Source organism: Pleurodeles waltl, chromosome 1_2, assembly GCF_031143425.1.
Source record: "Pleurodeles waltl isolate 20211129_DDA chromosome 1_2, aPleWal1.hap1.20221129, whole genome shotgun sequence".
NCBI classification, from domain to species: domain Eukaryota; kingdom Metazoa; phylum Chordata; class Amphibia; order Caudata; family Salamandridae; genus Pleurodeles; species Pleurodeles waltl.
Window position 1 is genome coordinate 1014569917 of NC_090437.1, and position 18636 is coordinate 1014588552.

Below are 18636 nucleotides of genomic sequence, written 5' to 3' on the forward strand. Positions count from 1 at the left end.
CACATTGTGTGATATGTACTATGTTAATTATGTAATTACTTTGTGTCACACTTACTGATCCTGTCAATGCAGAAGATATGTTTCATTTTACTTGTGTTTAAACTTCGCCTTTTGATTCACTTTGTTGAAAACTTAATAAAAACTTTTTAAATGAAAAAAAAAGCAAATACCACTAAGGTGGGAGATGATGACACAATGTGTATAAATAATCCGGACTGAGCTATGAGCTGAACTACTATTTCCCATTATTCATCCGTGAAAATCACTGGTAATATGAGGATGCACAACACACAATTCGGATCCCTTTACACACACCAGAAGACTCTTCGCAGCAGCACAATGGAGATCCGAGAACCTTCATCAATAAAGAATATTTTAACAGCTTGTAACTAACTCCCTGCGTGAAACGCAGAACGGAGAACTATTGGGCCAGGAAAGTATCTGTCCTTTACACGTCACAAGAAAAGCACAGTTCTTTCAGTCTCTGTTAAATGACAACTGACTACTTACAAACAGTTCCTACTGAATTTATAGATGCATGTGGAGTTTTGGACACTACGTATGCCCAGCAGAAAAATGCTGTCCATTAAAGTCCATTAAAAACGCCAGCTAACTCCATTCGCTAAAGACAGCCAACTGAAAGACGCAACTATGATTTGTGAGCTACCCCACACTACATATATTCCAGGAACAGAAATTTCGGCCAGGTCCTCTTTGTAACTGTACCACGGAGCCACTAGGTGTCAGTAGCGCTACAGTGTTCTTTACCTCACATGCCCACATGGCAAGAGCTTGTAAATCTCTCCGGCAACTGCCAAAACACAAGGCGATGATCTCAAGTAGAAAACAAAACAAACCGGGCCTTCGCCACTGAAGAGTGAATGGCCGAGGTATAACCGAGTATAATGTTAACCTGCAGGAGTTGGATGTCTTGGGAAGAGCGCCTTAAAAATGAAGCGAATGGGTAAACGGATTTTAAAGGAACATACAACAAATTATTCCATCGTATATCTATTCCCGTTGTTCTGGAGAGGAATTAAAAAAAAACTGTTTAGTAAAGCTAGAATGTATGTCCACATCTATCCGAGGGACAATGTGGTTTAAATGCAGACGTCAGACGGGGGCAGAGACCAGCAATGGAGAATCGCGTGGCTTACTTTGGACCTGGATCAGGCCTGGGGTAGGCCCTAGGGAGGAGAGATCATTTAGGGAGGGTCAGAAATGTCCTTGAGTTTGCGATGAATGACGCCGACTAGACTGTCAGCAGGGGTATGCGGACAGGGACCTTTCAATGTCCGTCCCCAGGGAGGGGCGAGCAGAGGGATGAGTTACTGGGGAAACCAAATCTGTTCAAAGGAGATACAAGTCCACTGCTGGAGTAACAGATGGAGGGTGCTTAGAGAAGGTGTCCTGATACCTGGTAACCCCCGTCCTTGGCAACCTTGGAGAAAGAAGGTTCGATCTGTGCACACTTAGTTGTGAAGTAGGCTGAAGTGCAGGCAGGGAAGAGATCTTTAGGAAAGAATCTTGAATTCTCTTTCAGGTAGTCAGAGGTGGTGTGGGGAGGATTTGAATGCTCTGGGATCCGCTGTTGACGATTTCGCTGAAATTCTAAAGAGTTGGTGGATACAATCATGACCTGGCCTTCATGCAAACATGGAAAGATCCGTCTCGCTCCTCAGTGTGTAGATAGTGGCCTAAACTGCATTCATTTTAAACATTTGATTCCAAATTTCAAGATTTCCTCAAAACAGTTTTGGGCCTTTGTTTAGGGAGTGGTAGGAAGCCATTCATTTTGGTTGAGGGTACGGGAAGCTTAGGTCCGCAGCCATCCATGTTTTTCGGCTTCTACTTTTGAGCCAGAAAATGAAGTGCCTTCAGTGAGCTCAACTGCTCATCCACGTGATGGAGGTCAGAAAGATTATGTACCTGTTTCTTCTTACATCACTTTTAAAGTGTTGTGTCACTCTCACACCAGATATCAATTTCTTCAGTGTTATCTTTCAAGAAAAGAAACGTGTCCAGGTAATGCTAGTGGTTCCAGGGTTCCTGGTAGGAGTTTTACGTTGATGATTCCAGAAAACAGGCTCTCAACCCACGCCGGGAGAACACTAGGACGTGATCATAGTTTCAGCAATGCTGGCTGCAAGTCAGATCTAGAATGCTACTGGTGTCTACAAAAATCTGTTCAAGACTCATGAGTCATGATTATGATCAGACGAAGCTACAAAATACAATTTATTCAACTGCATTGCAAATGGACACTTCTGACTCATTGCTCCAGCACACCTTAGAAGAAATTAGCTCTCCATAAAGCATGTAAGAAATTTGGATGAATGATGCTCTAGTTCGAGTTGCCATATTTGAAAGTGAAACAGATTTTCACTCCAACTTATTATCAATGTTAATGCCTTGTGGACTAAAGGTGGATAGAAGAGTGAAACTGTCAGTCATCACAGTGCCCTCAAAGATGAACTTTGGCAGGATTTTGAAGTGATTTCTGCGGGGGGGGGGGGGGGGGTTCCCTAACATCGCCTTGAGACCCACACGGGTGAGTAGTGTGCTTTACAAATACTCTGATTGAACATCTATCAACCTACAGCGCACTTAGGTCTTATTTATAGCCTGGCAGACAGGATGCTCTATCACAAATGCCTCATCAGCCATACTACCAGTGCCATGGACTATAATGTGTATGGAGTATGGGATATGATCCATGTTTTTGACATATTATCCTGTACATCAAACTCTAAATAAGGCCCTTAATTTCACTTACTCCTTTCCATATGCATCGGAGACCTATTCAATTAGCTGTCCAGTGTTCACTAGGAATTCAAGGTACTGTCCTTTAGCTTAATGTTAGCAGTACAAGGCTTCTCCCCAGTACTCACTCCTCTGAATAATGGTATACATTAGAAAGGGATACGCTTTGTATAAACAGAGGACTGGCTTGATCATGAATGGTCTCATCAGCAAACAGCACCGGGCATGCAGAAGATACACCCCCTTCAGGATTACAGCCTTTGGAAATGGTGAGTACCAAGTGTCACCATGTCATGTGCAGAATTTTCAGCCAGATTTACATTTCTAATGAACATCACGTATGCAGGGATTTTTAACACCATGCCCGTAACTGTGGATATACAACTGCAAGTAGCAGAATGACAAATGCTGTGGGCTAAAAAGCAGGACATACTGAATGCATTATACAAGACACGGGGTCACCAGGCAGCCATGCCAATGTTGTACCAAAAATGGAAACCAACTTCAAGTCCCAAATATTCTGTTCAGCCACTTTTTACAATATCCTATTTTTTCACAAGTTGTTCCTACTACTACCACCACCACTATGAGTACCTAAGAAATGTTCTTGATCTTGAATATCGAGATATGTACCTGCGTGTTATCAGTATACATATGGTGGCCCACTTTGAAGTTGTCAATAATGTAAGACACACAGAGAGACATTTAAATGGGTTCATACAAAAGACGATCCTTGAGTGACTGATCCTATGCAAGATGGTCACTGCAAAGTGCAAGAATGGGGCTTGGCACTCCCCGACACGAGTTAAAAGTTCTGAGAACTTTTTATATCATCCTTTAATGTGAGACATGGCTTCCAATTACAATCCAGAAGAATAAATAATGGTGAACTGTGTAATGACCGACACAAAGAGTGATGCAGCTGGAAGTAATTCCTACAAATAGAATGAACTATACGGGGGGGTGGTCTGGCCACTTACTTAGAATTGCCCGTGCTCTGGTGTTTCTATTCCTAAAGAACTGGCACCCTGATGATGGACAGCTGTATCTCAACAAGTAAACACTGGTGCTCCGTTCCCCCAGAGCAAGCAGGGGCTTCTGACATGGGGCTGCACTATTAGCACAAGTGAGGGAAAGAGCGCTCTGGGGCTCTGCTGCAGCACCTCTCAGCCCAATTATACATGGAAATAATTTAACAGGCTACTCTTTCTGCGCAGGAGCCTCTTGGTACCAGGCACTTCTGTGCGGGGGTCATGTGATGAGTTGGAAGATGGGCAACAGGCATCTGCATCCATCCTGCTGTACTAGTGGTACCCCTAAACATACCTCTAAACCTACATTTCAGTATTACATATCTGTATATATTTATTGATCTTAAATTGGGGACAAGGGTGGGCCGCTTATTACAGCGATGACAGATTTGCAAATACTGTCTTGCTTGAAACCGTGGGCTTCCTTTGAGACAAACCTTGCTGTAGATCAGCACACGCTCGATGGGCATTCACAAGGCGCTGAGATTACATGAGTGGGCAGAGGTTAAGTTAACACACAATAATATGAGGATTTTACTTTTTGACTGTTTGAACGCTCTGTACATACCTCAAAAGCGAGAGATTGTATGTCAGAAAGATGGACAGATTAAAACTCTGCACTGAAATGTTCTGGGCAAGACATTATATTAAAAATAAAATTAAAAAATTGAAAAAGCCCAGGCTCAGAAGCACTTAAGCTAATAGTTGGTAAAATGCTGAAACAAACATTAAAAGTCACGTTTTTTCATATTTTATGGGCGAAGGGCTGGTTGACTCTTCTCCCCTTTTTTTTTTTAACATAATGAAATGCATTTTTTTACACTGGTGTTCCATGGTGATTTCGGTTCTTAAAATGTTTGTGCCACTTTAGCTAATTCACATTACTTTTACCTCCACATATCACTCAATCAGCACTCCCTCTACCACAACCAAGCGTGAGTGCATTCACACTAGTTCACAGTCGCACACTTATTCTCCTGTTCCATTTCTTGAGGAATAGCATCATCTTTTGTGCTAATGAACGAAAAAAGTAAGAGCCTGGTATCTGGGATAATAAGACACCTCCATCCTTTGGAGCTAGCGCCTGGGACTTGGAAATGCAGCTTGGTGAGCACTAACCTTCAGGCGGAACATGTCCTGAATCCCTTCTCTCTGTGCATCCTCCAGAGTTCTTGTCTTCTTTTTGGTTGGCCTGGATTCTTTCTTCCGTCGGTGATGCCTATCAGAGAGAAACCAAAGAACAATCTCACACGGCAGTCCCATCAATCCAATTCACTACTAGCTCTGTTCCTACCTATGGGAAGGAGTGAAAAAGTATTTCCCCTGCACCTAGCAGGAGCTAATGTCCCTTCCCAAGCCCTGAGGAGCTCAGCCCTTCAAAGACTTGCCCCACTCCAAGCCCTGAGGACCTGAGCAAACTAAAGGCCATGAGGATTTGGGAAATAAAAGGCCCTGGGGACTCGAGCAAGATAAAGTTGGAGTTTATATGAACAACTAAATAGATGCTTCACATTACAATTGAAACTACTGAACCTCTTAATGGATATTGTGATGTGTATAAAGACAGGATCAATGTTAAACAAGAAATGGTGTTGGGTCATGCGAAGATTTGTCTATGAAAATCTAAAAAGTAATGAAACGAGGAAGTTAATATTCACTCGCAATCTGCCTCTAATACATTGCTCATGACATCATACTGTGCACTACATACATAACACATGGCATCACTGAGGATATTGCAGTAGAGCTCTCACACAAGCGCCCTGTGCATGTCACGGAACACACCATCCATTAGTGCACTTTTCGCAGGCAATATTGGCACAATCGCTCTGAATTACTAAACCTACTAAGTATCATTTGTTAGACAAAAACAATCTACGATTTATTCTGATTCACTTACAGGACAGAAAACCTTACCAACCGGTAGACCTATGCATAAATAAGTGTCTTTAAGATGGGGAGAAAATGGTGTAGAGATGTTACTTAGGTGTACCTGCAACCCCTTGAGCACTTCCACAAACAAGGAACCTTGTGTGTATTTGTCATGGTGCAGGGCCACTGGTAGCGCCACGACGCCCGGCACCGTTCCTTACCTCAAAACATGGACAGGCATTTTGAGGAGAATGGCATTCCACCAAGGGACAGCAGAGCGACAGAAGCGGTGGAGACCAAACCCCATCAGTAGAGAGCAAATACAAAAGGGCATTGGTAAACAAGTGTAGCTGTAGTACTCATACCTCCTGTCCCGGTCTCGTCAGTCCTTATGCTAGCAAGAACATCCATTCATAAACCAGATAGGCCTACTGGAATGACCACATGTGAAACAAGCACTGTCTAGTACAAGTGCACAGAACCAAACAAATAGAAAAGGGAAGAAGAGTAAGCCTCAAATATAGCAACCACCATGGTCGAATGGACCCAGCTAATAATGAATAGAGAAGCAAAAGTCTATATACACCCCACAAATGTCCAGAAAACTAACTTACTCATCAACTAAATTGAAGGTAAAGATTTCAAAACAATACAAGAATAAACAACTCGTAAAAAATACAAAAGAATTGCATTTGTTTGCATGCACAGTGACAACAAAATGATAGCAGAGACCAAAGCCTCAGCAGCCGCAAGCAAATTACATCAGTGGCATTGCAGAAGAGACCCAACTGACTGAAATACCATTTTCAAGATTAGATACATGAATAAATATTACATTGAGCAACACCTTAATGAGAAACAGATAAATGATGCTATGCAAAGAAATAAACTGTCTAGGACAATGAAAACAAAGACAGCGAAAGAAATGAATGAAAAAGTAAAGTAAAAAAAGAAAACAGAGGCCAGGCATATTGAAGGGACCCAAAGCTGAACAAAGTGTCAGTGGGGCAGGCCCAGCAAACTAGCACGTGCACAAGGAAGCAAACCCAACCCAATAAATACAGCCCAGGGAGTTGAACACCAGTCACTGCAAAGAGCTACAACCTGTGAGTCATGGAGGATAAAGTAGCTCCCACTGAGCTGTGAGAGGGTGGTGCCTACTACTAACGCTTACTACCGCACGGATGTACTATAGGAATCTGTAAAACACAACAACTAGGCAGAGACACTTAGATGAAGGAGCACACCGATCTACCGCGCGTACAAACACAAGAGGCCTAGATAAGGGAGATGGAGCTCCAAGTCACCCTGGCCCTCGGGCGGGACAATCAGCACTGGAGGCAGAAGTGGGTGGTCTTCAACAGTGAAACAACATAGCATAAGAAGAATACACGAAAGAAACTGCCGTACATAGCAATATTACAAAGAAACACCACTAAGTAACCCTGTAACAAATACCATCATATCTAAGGCACGAGTGTCACAAAATTCAAATTCTTAGAGGTGCCACCCCAGTTAAAAAAACACAACAAAAGAGGCCTGGGGCCAAGGTAGAAAAAGTGTCTGGATTCGCTGGAGGAATTTAACGAATCTGCTGGCGAGTTGAGGGCCAAATAAAACCGCAGCTTCTGATCTATTAAGTAGGTCACAGCGTCCGGTGTTTAATGAGAACATTTTCAACAAAAAAAGATTGAGGGGTACAAACTCAAAGCAGCACTGTGCACACTGTGACCTCAAAAGGAATGTGGGCCAGGAATGCCACACATTCAACGCAGCGGGCCAGGAGTGGGTGAATCCTTGGCAGTTTTTGCTGCAAGGGAAGAAAACTTTGTAGGAAGCTGGCCTGGTGTGTGGTGCACACCTATGGTCTTGGCACCTTATACCAGATCCAGGCAACCCCTGTTAGTGAATGTAGGCAGTGTCTAGAAGCCAGGGCTCTCTAGAGGTAGCTGTGGATGAGCAGCCAAGACTTATCTAGGAGACATGCAAAGCTTATGCAATACCACAAAGTCACACACCAACTTATCATACATGAAAGAACCACACAGTGTTGAAAGATACGTTATTATAGTAACAAAAAACTAGATTACTTATAGGCAGTCACCCCAAGTGGAAGTAAACACACACACACACACACACACACACACACACAGAGTTTATCCAAATGGTCAGAGTCATTTTCTTAAAGACTCACTCAGCTGCCGGTGCCGGTAACAAAGGAGACCATCCTCAAAAGATATTTTGTGTCCAAAAAGTAATTTACCGCACTCCAAAGTTCCTTTAGGCAGATTTATTGATAAGAATAGCAACCACCAACGCGTTTCAACTCCAATTGAGTCTCAATTGGAGTTGAAACGCGTTGGTGGTTGCTATTGCGGTAAATTACTTTTTGGACAAAAAAAAAAATATATATATATATATATATATATATATATATATCTCTCTCGAAGAGTAAAGCGGTTCAATAAAAGGCGCCGCGATCGAAAATACTGGTGCAACCGCTCTGGGTGAACCAAACCCAAAAATAACTATTTCATCCAAAAATTTAGCAGTGCACTCCACCAAGGTACGAATAATTCTTGATTTTATTTGAAGCAAGGAAACAGAACAACGCGTTTCGACCGTATGGTCTTTCTCGAGTTCAAACATCCAGTTCACACTGCAAATTTCTTTTTGTAGTGAAAAGTATTATACCAACATAATGCATGCTGGGAATTATAGTTTAAACATAAATAAGTAATTTTAAAGCATAATTTCACAAATCGATTTTTCTAAGGGAGAATACAGTCATATTGAAATTCTAACATTCTATAAAGAAATAGCCAAATAGCAAATTCACTTCATTTGTCATTTACAACTCAAATTCTATTATTCTCACCATTAATTCAATTATTCAATTATTCAACTATTAATTTATTCAATTATAAATTTTATTGAACCGCTTTGCTCTTCGATACTTTTGAACATTGGCGGGACGCGCCCGGAAATAGTAATCAAAGGAAAAACAAAACACGCGCGCGGCACGGCACGGAAGCCAGCGCTCCGACTCGGAGTCGGAGGACGCCGACAAGGAGAGTGCTGAGCCAAAGGTAAGTCCGGGGCAACGTGTTACTTGTTGTGAAATCATTTAGAATCGCCGTTACAGCCCCGAGGCAACGCCATTTAACTGAACGGGGCCATCGAGGTGCGCTTGATAATTCTCTCGATAAACTTTGAAACATTAAAAGAGTAAACAATAGTTATTTTGTATCCTGCTCACAACAATGGAGGATAGAAAAGCGAAGAGAGCTGCGACTGCAGCTAAGATGTTTGACACGACCAAAGCATTCATTGAAGAAAAATCGACATCAGGTGACATTGACTTAAGAATGGAACCTTCTTTAAAACAGCAATTTTTTGAATTGGAAAAATATTACAAAAAGGAAATAAATAAGAGTTGGGAAATTTTATCTCTAGAGAAATATGTCGAGGTGAAAAGGATTCCAAGGAGCTTACGTATATTTTTAATGCCAACTTATACTGGGATTAAGCCTGAACTGTTCACAGAGTGGGCAGAAAATAATACACAATGCTCCTTGAACATGATGAAAATTTTAATTAAGCATGCTAGATTAGATTTGGAAGAAACACATGTTAAAATTAGAGAATTGGAAGACTTGTTGAATAATCAGAATGATAAAAATGGACAAACCACCTTGCGACAAGCTATGGAAACTCATTTGAATAATTATGAAGATGAAGTTCAGCAGAGAAAAAAAGAGTAAATTTTTAAGGGATGAAAAAGGTTATAAGTTTGGGAGAGTATATACATTTGCAAAAAGGTTTGACCAATTGAAACGAGAATTGAGGTTCACCAGAGGACAATCAAATCATAGTGGAGAAGAAACCTCGATTGAATCAGAAGTAGAACTTAGTGAAGGGGAAAGTACTGATACCAGTAATACTACTTTTTTAGAGGAAATGCAAGTACTCTACATGGATCAGAAGTTATCAAGAGGAAGAGGCAGAATCAAAGGGCGTGGTTATGGAAACAAACAAAATCAGGCAGGATCAACAAGAGAAAAACAAGAAGAGCCAAAAGAAACAGGCAAAAGACAATATTCTCTCAGAAGTTTGAGGAAATAACAAAATCTCCAAATTTAGTAGTTAATCTTTTGGATTATGAATTAACGAACTTTGAATTACAAACCCTGAATAAAGGTCTATCCTTCTGTCCTGAAATTCATCACAATTTTGTGGATACTTGCATTGATATTTACAAATTTGTTAGGAAATTAAAATTATTAAAATTCCATACACAGCAAAGGAAGAAGACACCATCTACTTCTGAAAATAACACCACGAAGGAACTGGAAGAGACTCCACTTAGGATTGATCAAGTTATAGATCTTAAAACCTTATTTGATTTGACTTATAATCTACAAGATGAAGATTATACAGAGATGGAAGTATTACAGCAATTAGATATTAACACAAAATGTCACAAACCATCTGGTTTAAAAGAAAAATCAAAGTTTTGCCCTATACTTTCACCAGGCAACAAAATAGATTTATACTCGGAACTAGTTTTAGAAGATCTGGAACGTCTTCAAAACAAAAGACTAATTAGTAAATCAGAAAATTTAACTAAGAAAGAGCGGCTGGCATTGAAAAGTCTGAAGGCTAATAATAAAATTATAATAAAAGCAGCAGATATCGGAGGTAATGTTGTTATCCTAAACATGTCTGACTATATGATGGAAGCCTACAGACAATTGAGGAATCCAGCTGAATACAAGAAATTGACGAGAAATCCTATAAACAATATGACTTATATGTTACATACAAAATTAGGTATTTGGCATCAACAACTGTTACTTGATCGTGAGGAATATATGTATTTGAAAAAAGAGAATCCAACAATACCCACGATTTACTTCTTACCGAAAATTCATAAATCATTGACATCGCCACCGGGAAGACCAATAGTATTGGCATGTGATTCATTGTTTGAAAGAGTTTCTAATTATGTAGATGTTTATTTAGCCCCAATCGTTAAGACACTTAGTTCATATATTAAGGATTCTGGAGATCTTTTAAAGATATTATTAGATTTGGATTGGCATGAAAATTATTTACTTGCGACAATAGATGTGATCTCTCTTTATACTTCCATTAATCATACAATTGGTTTAAATGCCTGTGAATATTTTTTGAAACAGCGTAACATCTCAGAATTAGAACACTCAAAAATGCTACTTGATATGATTGATATGTGTTTAAAAAACAATATCTTTATATTTAATCATGAGATATATCATCAACTATGTGGTACAGCTATGGGAATCTCCTTTTCTCCAAATTATGCCAACATAGTAATGGGTTGGTGGGAAAGAGAGATAGCATGGAATAAAAGTAATGAGGGATTCGCTGAAAAAGCATTATTGTGGATTCGTTACATAGATGACCTTTTCATAATCTGGAATGGATCAAAGGATGAATTTATGCAATACTTTAATATTTTAAATGACAATGAGGTGGGTCTGAAACTTACCTGTGAAACCAGTAAAACATCCATAAACTTTTTAGATATTACCATCTACATTGAGAACAATAAAATTGAAACCACAGTGTACCGTAAGGATACTGCTTGTAACAGTGTACTACATGGGAAAAGTTTTCATCCCAAACCTTTGGTAAACAGCATTCCCTTGGGGGAATTTATTAGAATGAGGAGAAATTGTTCTCATGAAAAGGACTTATTACTAAAACTTGATGAAACATATGAGAGATTTAAGACTCGAGGATATAATGAAAAGATCCTTAAAAGAAATTTAAATATTATTCAGTCCAAAAACGTGAGGAGTTTCTGTTTAATAAAAGAGAAAGAGAATCTGAAGAAAAAGTGCGAATGATCATGCAGTACACCAAAGAGAGCACAATAATTAAAAATATCTTGTGTAAACACTGGAGAATAATAAGCAGAGATCCGGATTTAGGACCCATAGTAGGTCCGAAACCTTTGTTCTCATACAAAAAGGCACCTAGCATTAAGGATATATTGGTAAAAAGTCACCTTGTGTTAGAAAAAGAGAGCAATTGGCTAGAGGTGGAGAAAAAGGGTTTCTTCAAATGTAATTCCTGTAAAGCATGTAAAATAGGACAATCAATGAAAAAAATCTAATTATCAAACGGACAGGAATGGCTCATTAAACACAAAATCACATGCAACACAAAATATGTAATTTACATTATAGAATGTCATTGTGGCCTAAAATACATTGGGAGTACAATTTGTGCGCTTAAGAAAAGAATCCTTGAACATATCAGAGCTATTACTCATAGAGATTACACATATGCAACAGCCAGACATCTACAGAAACATACATCAAATGATTGGAAGACACTGAGATATTATGGTATAGATCATATCCCAGATCATGAAAGAGGAGGGGATCGAGTGAGAAAGTTGAGGCAATTAGAATTGAGATTTATAATTCAGATGAAAACAAAAGCCCCTTTTGGGATGAACAATGATGAAGAACTTTATGTTCATTTATAAGTGCACAATCCAATTAAGACATAACAATATATCTGAATTGTTAAGTGAAGCTTTGATCGGTTGAGATTTTTAATAATTGTCCTAATTATTTTGTGAGCATTGGATAGAAATTTCCTTTCTTTTTTAAGTAAGTCCTGATTCACACGAGATTTAAATTTGGAACAATATTTTGATTATTTATTAAAGTCATATTCATTATAATACTGCTGGAAAAAGTAGGTTATATATAAAAATTGGTAGTACAAAGTCAATTGAATTAATGGTGAGAATAATAGAATTTGAGTTGTAAATGACAAATTAAGTGAATTTGCTGTTTGGCTATTTCTTTATAGAATGTTAGAATTTCAATATGACTTTATTCTCCCTTAGAAAAATCGATTTGTGAAATTATGCTTTAAAATTACTTATTTATGTTTAACTATAATTCCCAGCATGCATTATGTTGGTATAATACTTTTCACTATAAAAGAAATTTGCAGTGTGAACTGGATGTTTGAACTCGAGAAAGACCATACGGTCGAAACGCGTTGTTCTGTTTCCTTGCTTCAAATAAAATCAAGAATTATTCGTACCTTGGTGGAGTGCACTGCTAAATTTTTGGATATGAAACACACACACACACACACACACACACACACACACACACACACACACACACACACACACACACACACAATTGGCAAGAATTGTAGAAAACAGTGAAGACCCTAGGGGAGGGCCAAACCATATACTAAAAGTGGAATGCAAAGTGAAGTCCCTAAACCAAGGATATGGAGGGGAGCTGGAAGAACTAGGAACCCCAGGTGGTGAGTTCCTGGGTGACCCCCAGCGACCAGGAGGGCATAGCTAAGTACCTGGTCTTCTCAAGGACTAACAGGAGGACTTAGAAAAAGGATTGTGCAAGAACAGGACCAGTCTGGAAGAAACCAAAGGTTCCGGTATAAGAGGACTTGCAAAAGAAGGGGACAGAGTCCAATCCACAATGGAGTGTCCAGTGGGGGCAGGAGCTACTACCCACCCTTCTGTGGATGAATATCTGGCTAGATGGGGGAAGAAGACTAGATGGGGGAGGAAGACCAGATGTGGAGCCCAGGAGCTGAAGAGGAGTCCTTGGAGCGGTGCAGATGGTGTCTCACATTGGTCGTCGGGTTACAGATGGTAAGTGGTGTAGGAGAGCCACCAACAAGCCTTGGCAAAAGCAAGAAAAGCAAAAGAAGAGTTGCAAAGCGGAAGAGGACCAGCAAGGCCCAGGGAACTCGACCCTTGGAGGGGAGTCTGAGGTGACTCTAGGCAGTTAGGAAAGCCCACAGAAGCAGTCGTAGCCCCCACAGGCAACGCAATGGCAGCAGGCAAAGTAAATCGCAGTGAGGCCCAATCAGCACACCTGGAGAGGAGTCCTACGTCGCTGGAGAAGCAGGGAGGAGACTGTGCTTGGCAGGTAGAAGTGTTGGGGGCTGCTCAGAGCCGGAAGATCCCTTGGAGCAGGAAACAATAAACCTTGGTAGCTGCAAGAGTCACGGTGCACAGGGGTACTGTCCTGCAAGGAGAAGCAATAGCTCATCATCTCCCAAGTTGGACTGCTGGCAGAGAGGACCAAGGGGACCACTCCAGAACACTACCTGTAATGCAAGATTCATGCGGCTCAAGGGGAGAACAAATTCACGCAGCCGGACATCGTTGCTGTAGGTACCTGCAGGTGGGAGGAGTGACTCCTTCACTCCAAGGGAGATTCCTTCTTGCTTCTTGGTGCAGGCTGAAGTCTCGCTAACCCAGAGGATGCACAGCTGGGGAAATGTTGCAGTTGCTGGAAGGAGCCAGAGGAACAATGTTGCAAAGCGAAGGTGTCGCCTGAGTTGCAGTCTTGTCGATTCCTGAAGAGCCAGATGTAATTCCAGTGGCCAGAAGTAGAAGTAAATGATGCAGAAGAGTCTTGCACGTTGACTCTCATGACGCATCTGCAAGGGAGCCCATAAATATCCCTAAAAGGGGGTTTGGTCGCCTTACAGGGTGACCACCTATAAGGAGGGGTCTCTGACATCACCTGCCTGACCTGGCCACTCAGATGCTCCCAGGGGCCTCTGCACATCTTGATTTCAAGATTGCAGAATCGAGTTGCCACCTGGGGGGAGCTCTGGGCACCACCCCTGGGGTGGTGATGGACAGGGAAGTGGCCACTCCCTTTTCCTTTGTCCAGTTTCAGGCCAGGGCAAGGACCAGGGGTCCCTCGGCTGGTGCAAACCAGTTTATGCAAGGAAGGTACCATATTAGCCCCTCACAGCAAACCGGTGGCTTGGGGAGGCTACCCCTCCCAAACCTTGTAACACCTATTTCCAAGGGAGAGGGTGTTGCCTCCCTCTCCCACAGGAAATCCTTCGTTCTGCCTTCCCTTGCCTGTGCTGGTTAAGCAGCAGGAGGGCATAAACCTTTCTGAGGGGTGGCAGCAGCGCGGGGTGCCCAGAAAACCCTAGAAGACTGGTACAAGCAATATTGAGGTGGGGGTCTTCTAAGGAGCCCTCGGAATGCATGGAATCATACAACCACTGGCAACAGTATTGGGGTATGATTCAGACATGATTGATACCAAACATGCTCAGATTCTGAGTTATCATTTTGTAGCTGGACATAGGTAGTGACTTGTGTCCAGTACATGGATAAAATGGCTTCCCCGCACTTACGAAGTCCAGTGTAATTGAGCTGTAGTTTGTAGAGGCACCTCTGCTCATGCAGGGGTGCCCTCGCACACAGGGACCTGCCCACTGGGCTAAAAAGGCACCTTTTCACACAGGCTGCAATGGCAGACCAGCATGCACATGGGTGGCACAATACATGCCGCAGCCCATGGGGAACCCTTGGTGACCAAATGCCAAGGGTACCTAAGTACCATATACTAGGGAATTACCATCACCCGAACCTGTTCTCCACCACAGGCAATACCTGCATGTGGGTGTATGGATCTAGTTTTATTAGACAGGTTTATTTGCATACTGATACTGTGATAATCTTTTCTGTCACATAACGCCTGACATCCATCACACCCTGTCTCCTCTGTCTCTAATATACCTTCATCCTAAAGTACTGAGTACTGTGTCCCAATGCACCAGACATAATACATGGGACAACTAATGTCCAGACCTTATGCGTTAATTTGTTATGGACATATTCTCTCATTATCATATGGGAGGAAGCCGAATCCGTCATCACTTCGTCACCCAAGATTCTTATCACACACAACTTAACTTACATATCCTTACTTTCTATTTGCAGCAACACCATCTAGTTGCAAAAATGCATTTCAGTTTCGTGCTATTCCACTTCACCTCTCTTCCATACACTAGGTTTCTTTTACTTGCATATGGCTGCAAAATGTCCTCTGTGGCCACATTTGACCACAGGGGTTTGAAGCCAACAGCATATAGGAACGTGTGAAACAACCCACAACATTTACGAAATAAGAGCCTAGCACAAGCAGGACTCAAATCTACCATGTGACATTCGAAAGAGAGTCACATAAAATGCACATGAACATAATCACCACTTTGCTTTAAAGTTGCGCACCGTGGACTCACAAATGCAAAAAATAACAGGACAATCTTCACAGGTGCCAACAGATGTTCAAGGGAGCTGAAAAACCACAAGTCTTCCTCACCACTGTACAAACAGAGAACTCCAGTTAAAAAATATAAATTGCCTAATTGTTAGCCCCGCAATACAGATACACATTAATAGGTCAGTCTAGGGTTGGGTTTCAACAATCAAACTCCCAACCACAAGGAAATGACGCATCACACCCCTGATTCCACAATCCTAGAACACGGGACCACGGTTGCAGTACAGAACACAATAAAGCTAAGGCCACGCACTAACATCTGTGATATTTTTTAAAAATAAGTGTCTAATGTGAAGACTTAATCAGATTCCAGAAATGATTCGACATGGCTGAGTGAAATTCTATGCCACTCCTAGGGCATTCTGCAGGAGAAACATACTTTACAGATATTGTTAAGCCCTGTGGGTAATGGGAATGGATAGCATAACCAAACCCAAAGTACAATGGAGTCGATGTCGCGCTAGAATGAAAAATACATTCACCAATGCATAGCAATATGTTATATGTGCCTGCATAGGAGCATGCGTTACAACTAAATATTACATGCATAGTTTTAGGCCCGATTACAAGTAGTCCGGACCCCCGTTTCCAAATACTGCCAGGTTTTTCACACTAAGTACTTACTGTACTCCTGTTTTCCCCAGCTACATATCAGGGGAAATGCCTGTTATGCCCCATTTTGAAGGAGTTAAATCACAGGCGATAACTATGGCACATGTAAATCCTAAACCCCCAGGACATCGGATTTTAACAGGTGTGGACCGGGGCAGTCGTAATCGAAGCCTTATGTTCTCAGAGGACCGCTTGTCTTAGTTTTTTCATAGAGCCTCTAAGCATTTAGTATGTGTTTTGCCAGTGTTAAATGGAAATATTTGCCAATTGACATGCCTTGGTATGTTTTAGAGCTCAAGCTAAGCAACTAGATTTGAGTTTTCTAAATCTAAATGAGTATCAGAAATGCAAATTGATTTAGTTTGCTTCTTGCTGGTTGTAAGTAGACATGTAGGGCCACATGTACTAAGCTTTTTGCACGTCGCAAACAGCAAATTTGGCTGTTTGCGACGTGCAAAAAGCACACCGTGATGCACAAACCCCGTTTTGCGATTCAGTAACCTGGTTACCGAATCGCAAAACGGATTTGCGACTTGCAATTAGGAAGGGGTGTTCCCTTACTAACTGCGACTCGCAGTGCAAAGTAGGATTGTTTTGTGACTGCGAACGCGGTCGCAAAACAATCGCAGTTTGCACCCATTTCAAATGGGTACTAACCATTCGCAAAAGGGAAGGGGTCCCCTTTGTGAATGTGACTGTAAACATTTTTTCAGAGCAGGCAGTGGTCCTACTGACCACTGCCTGCTCTGTAAAAATGAAATGAAAACGTTTCATTTTTTGTTTTTGTAACGCATCTCGTTTTTCTTTAAGGAAAACGGGCTGCATTACAAAAAGAAAAGCTGCTTTATTGAGAAGCAGTCTCCAGCAGGCCACCACTCATCCCTGTGAGGCCCGCCATTCCCAAGGGGGTTGCGAATCGCAAATGGTGTCAAGGACACCATCCTACATTCGGATTTGCGAGTCGCAAATTGAGAGTTGCTTTGACTCGCAGTTTGCAAGTCGCAAATCTGAACCTACGTACATGTGGCCCTTATTACTTTGTACACGGTATGGATAATCCTATACCATGACTTGCTTATCGAGTTTCATATTTGATAACTTGAAAAAAAAAGTAAGTAAGAGGATCAGGTATTTCCAGTAATCTCCATAGTTTAAAAGGATGTACTGCATAGTCATGCATCCATGAATAATGTATGCTACGGATAAAATACAGCACCCCAAATTAAGTAGTGTGTGGTTGCAACTAGTACTGGGGTGGCTGGAAGCAGTTGTGCCACCGGTCTTAGCTGCTGTACTCAATGCAATTTCCTTAACAAAACAAGCCTCGTTTGTTAGGTGGGAGAGGGCTCAAAGCACGGTCGGGGTGGCCTACAGGGCAATCAGACAGTGCCTGAACTGCTGATATGGCAGGAAAGTGTGGGACGCTTTTTTGGCTGTTGGCGGGCCTGTTTTATAGTCCAATGGGCCACTTTTTACTCTTAATTTCTGTGATATTAAAACAAACATTGCCCGCAGCAAGCTCAAATCAACTGAGTCTCCTACACCTTTCAAAACACTCATACAATGTGTATTTACAAGTTCAAAACTGCACCAATTTAAAAACATAGGCCACATTTTCAACTTTCTAATCCACAAATGGGGGGCACTTATATTTTGGTGCCCGGGCTTATTTTCTGTCCCAGTCTGACCCAGGCTCTAAGGGCAGGACAGGGGCCACAAGAATAAGAGAGCAGTACATGAACAAGGGTTCCTAGCCCATTCCACCCTCCCACGGGGGAGGCGTATAGCTCATGATGCACTTTCTTTAATACAGAATGTACCTGGGGCTGCAGGCTCTGGACAGTCTCCATGGCACTCTGCAGCATGCAACTGGGAGAACGCCTCCATGAATGTTCAGGTCCTCCAAGTGCACCTGTAATTCAGTATGATGGGTGGCGCTGCCCAGCCCATTCTCTCTAGTGCAGCATTTCCACTAAGTTTACTAAGCAAACCCTAATTAAGTATACATTCCAACTTGTTGTAGCCTAATTTTTAAAAACTTCTTAAATCGGGGAGATAATGTGTTACTATTAGTATATTCTTGAGGTGTGGTTATTCATTCCACGTATAAGACACATTGCTATCACTGGTTTGGTATCTAATGCAGTCGACTAGACTGGGAAGAGCATTTAGGGCCATGGATGAATGTAAAGGTTCTACAACGTGCACCC

At 41.6% G+C, this 18636-nt stretch overlaps 1 protein-coding gene across 4 annotated transcripts in view; it reads right to left on the minus strand.

Moving 5' to 3' along the window:
- Positions 1-18636, minus strand: part of LIMCH1 (LIM and calponin homology domains 1) — a 662913-nt gene that overhangs the window by 101046 nt on the left and 543231 nt on the right. For all 4 annotated transcript variants that reach the window (XM_069201855.1, XM_069201848.1, XM_069201843.1 and 1 more), the window contains exon 20: positions 4914-5013. In XM_069201855.1, coding sequence (XP_069057956.1) covers positions 4914-5013 — 100 coding nt within the window. The remainder of the gene's footprint in view (positions 1-4913; positions 5014-18636) is intronic.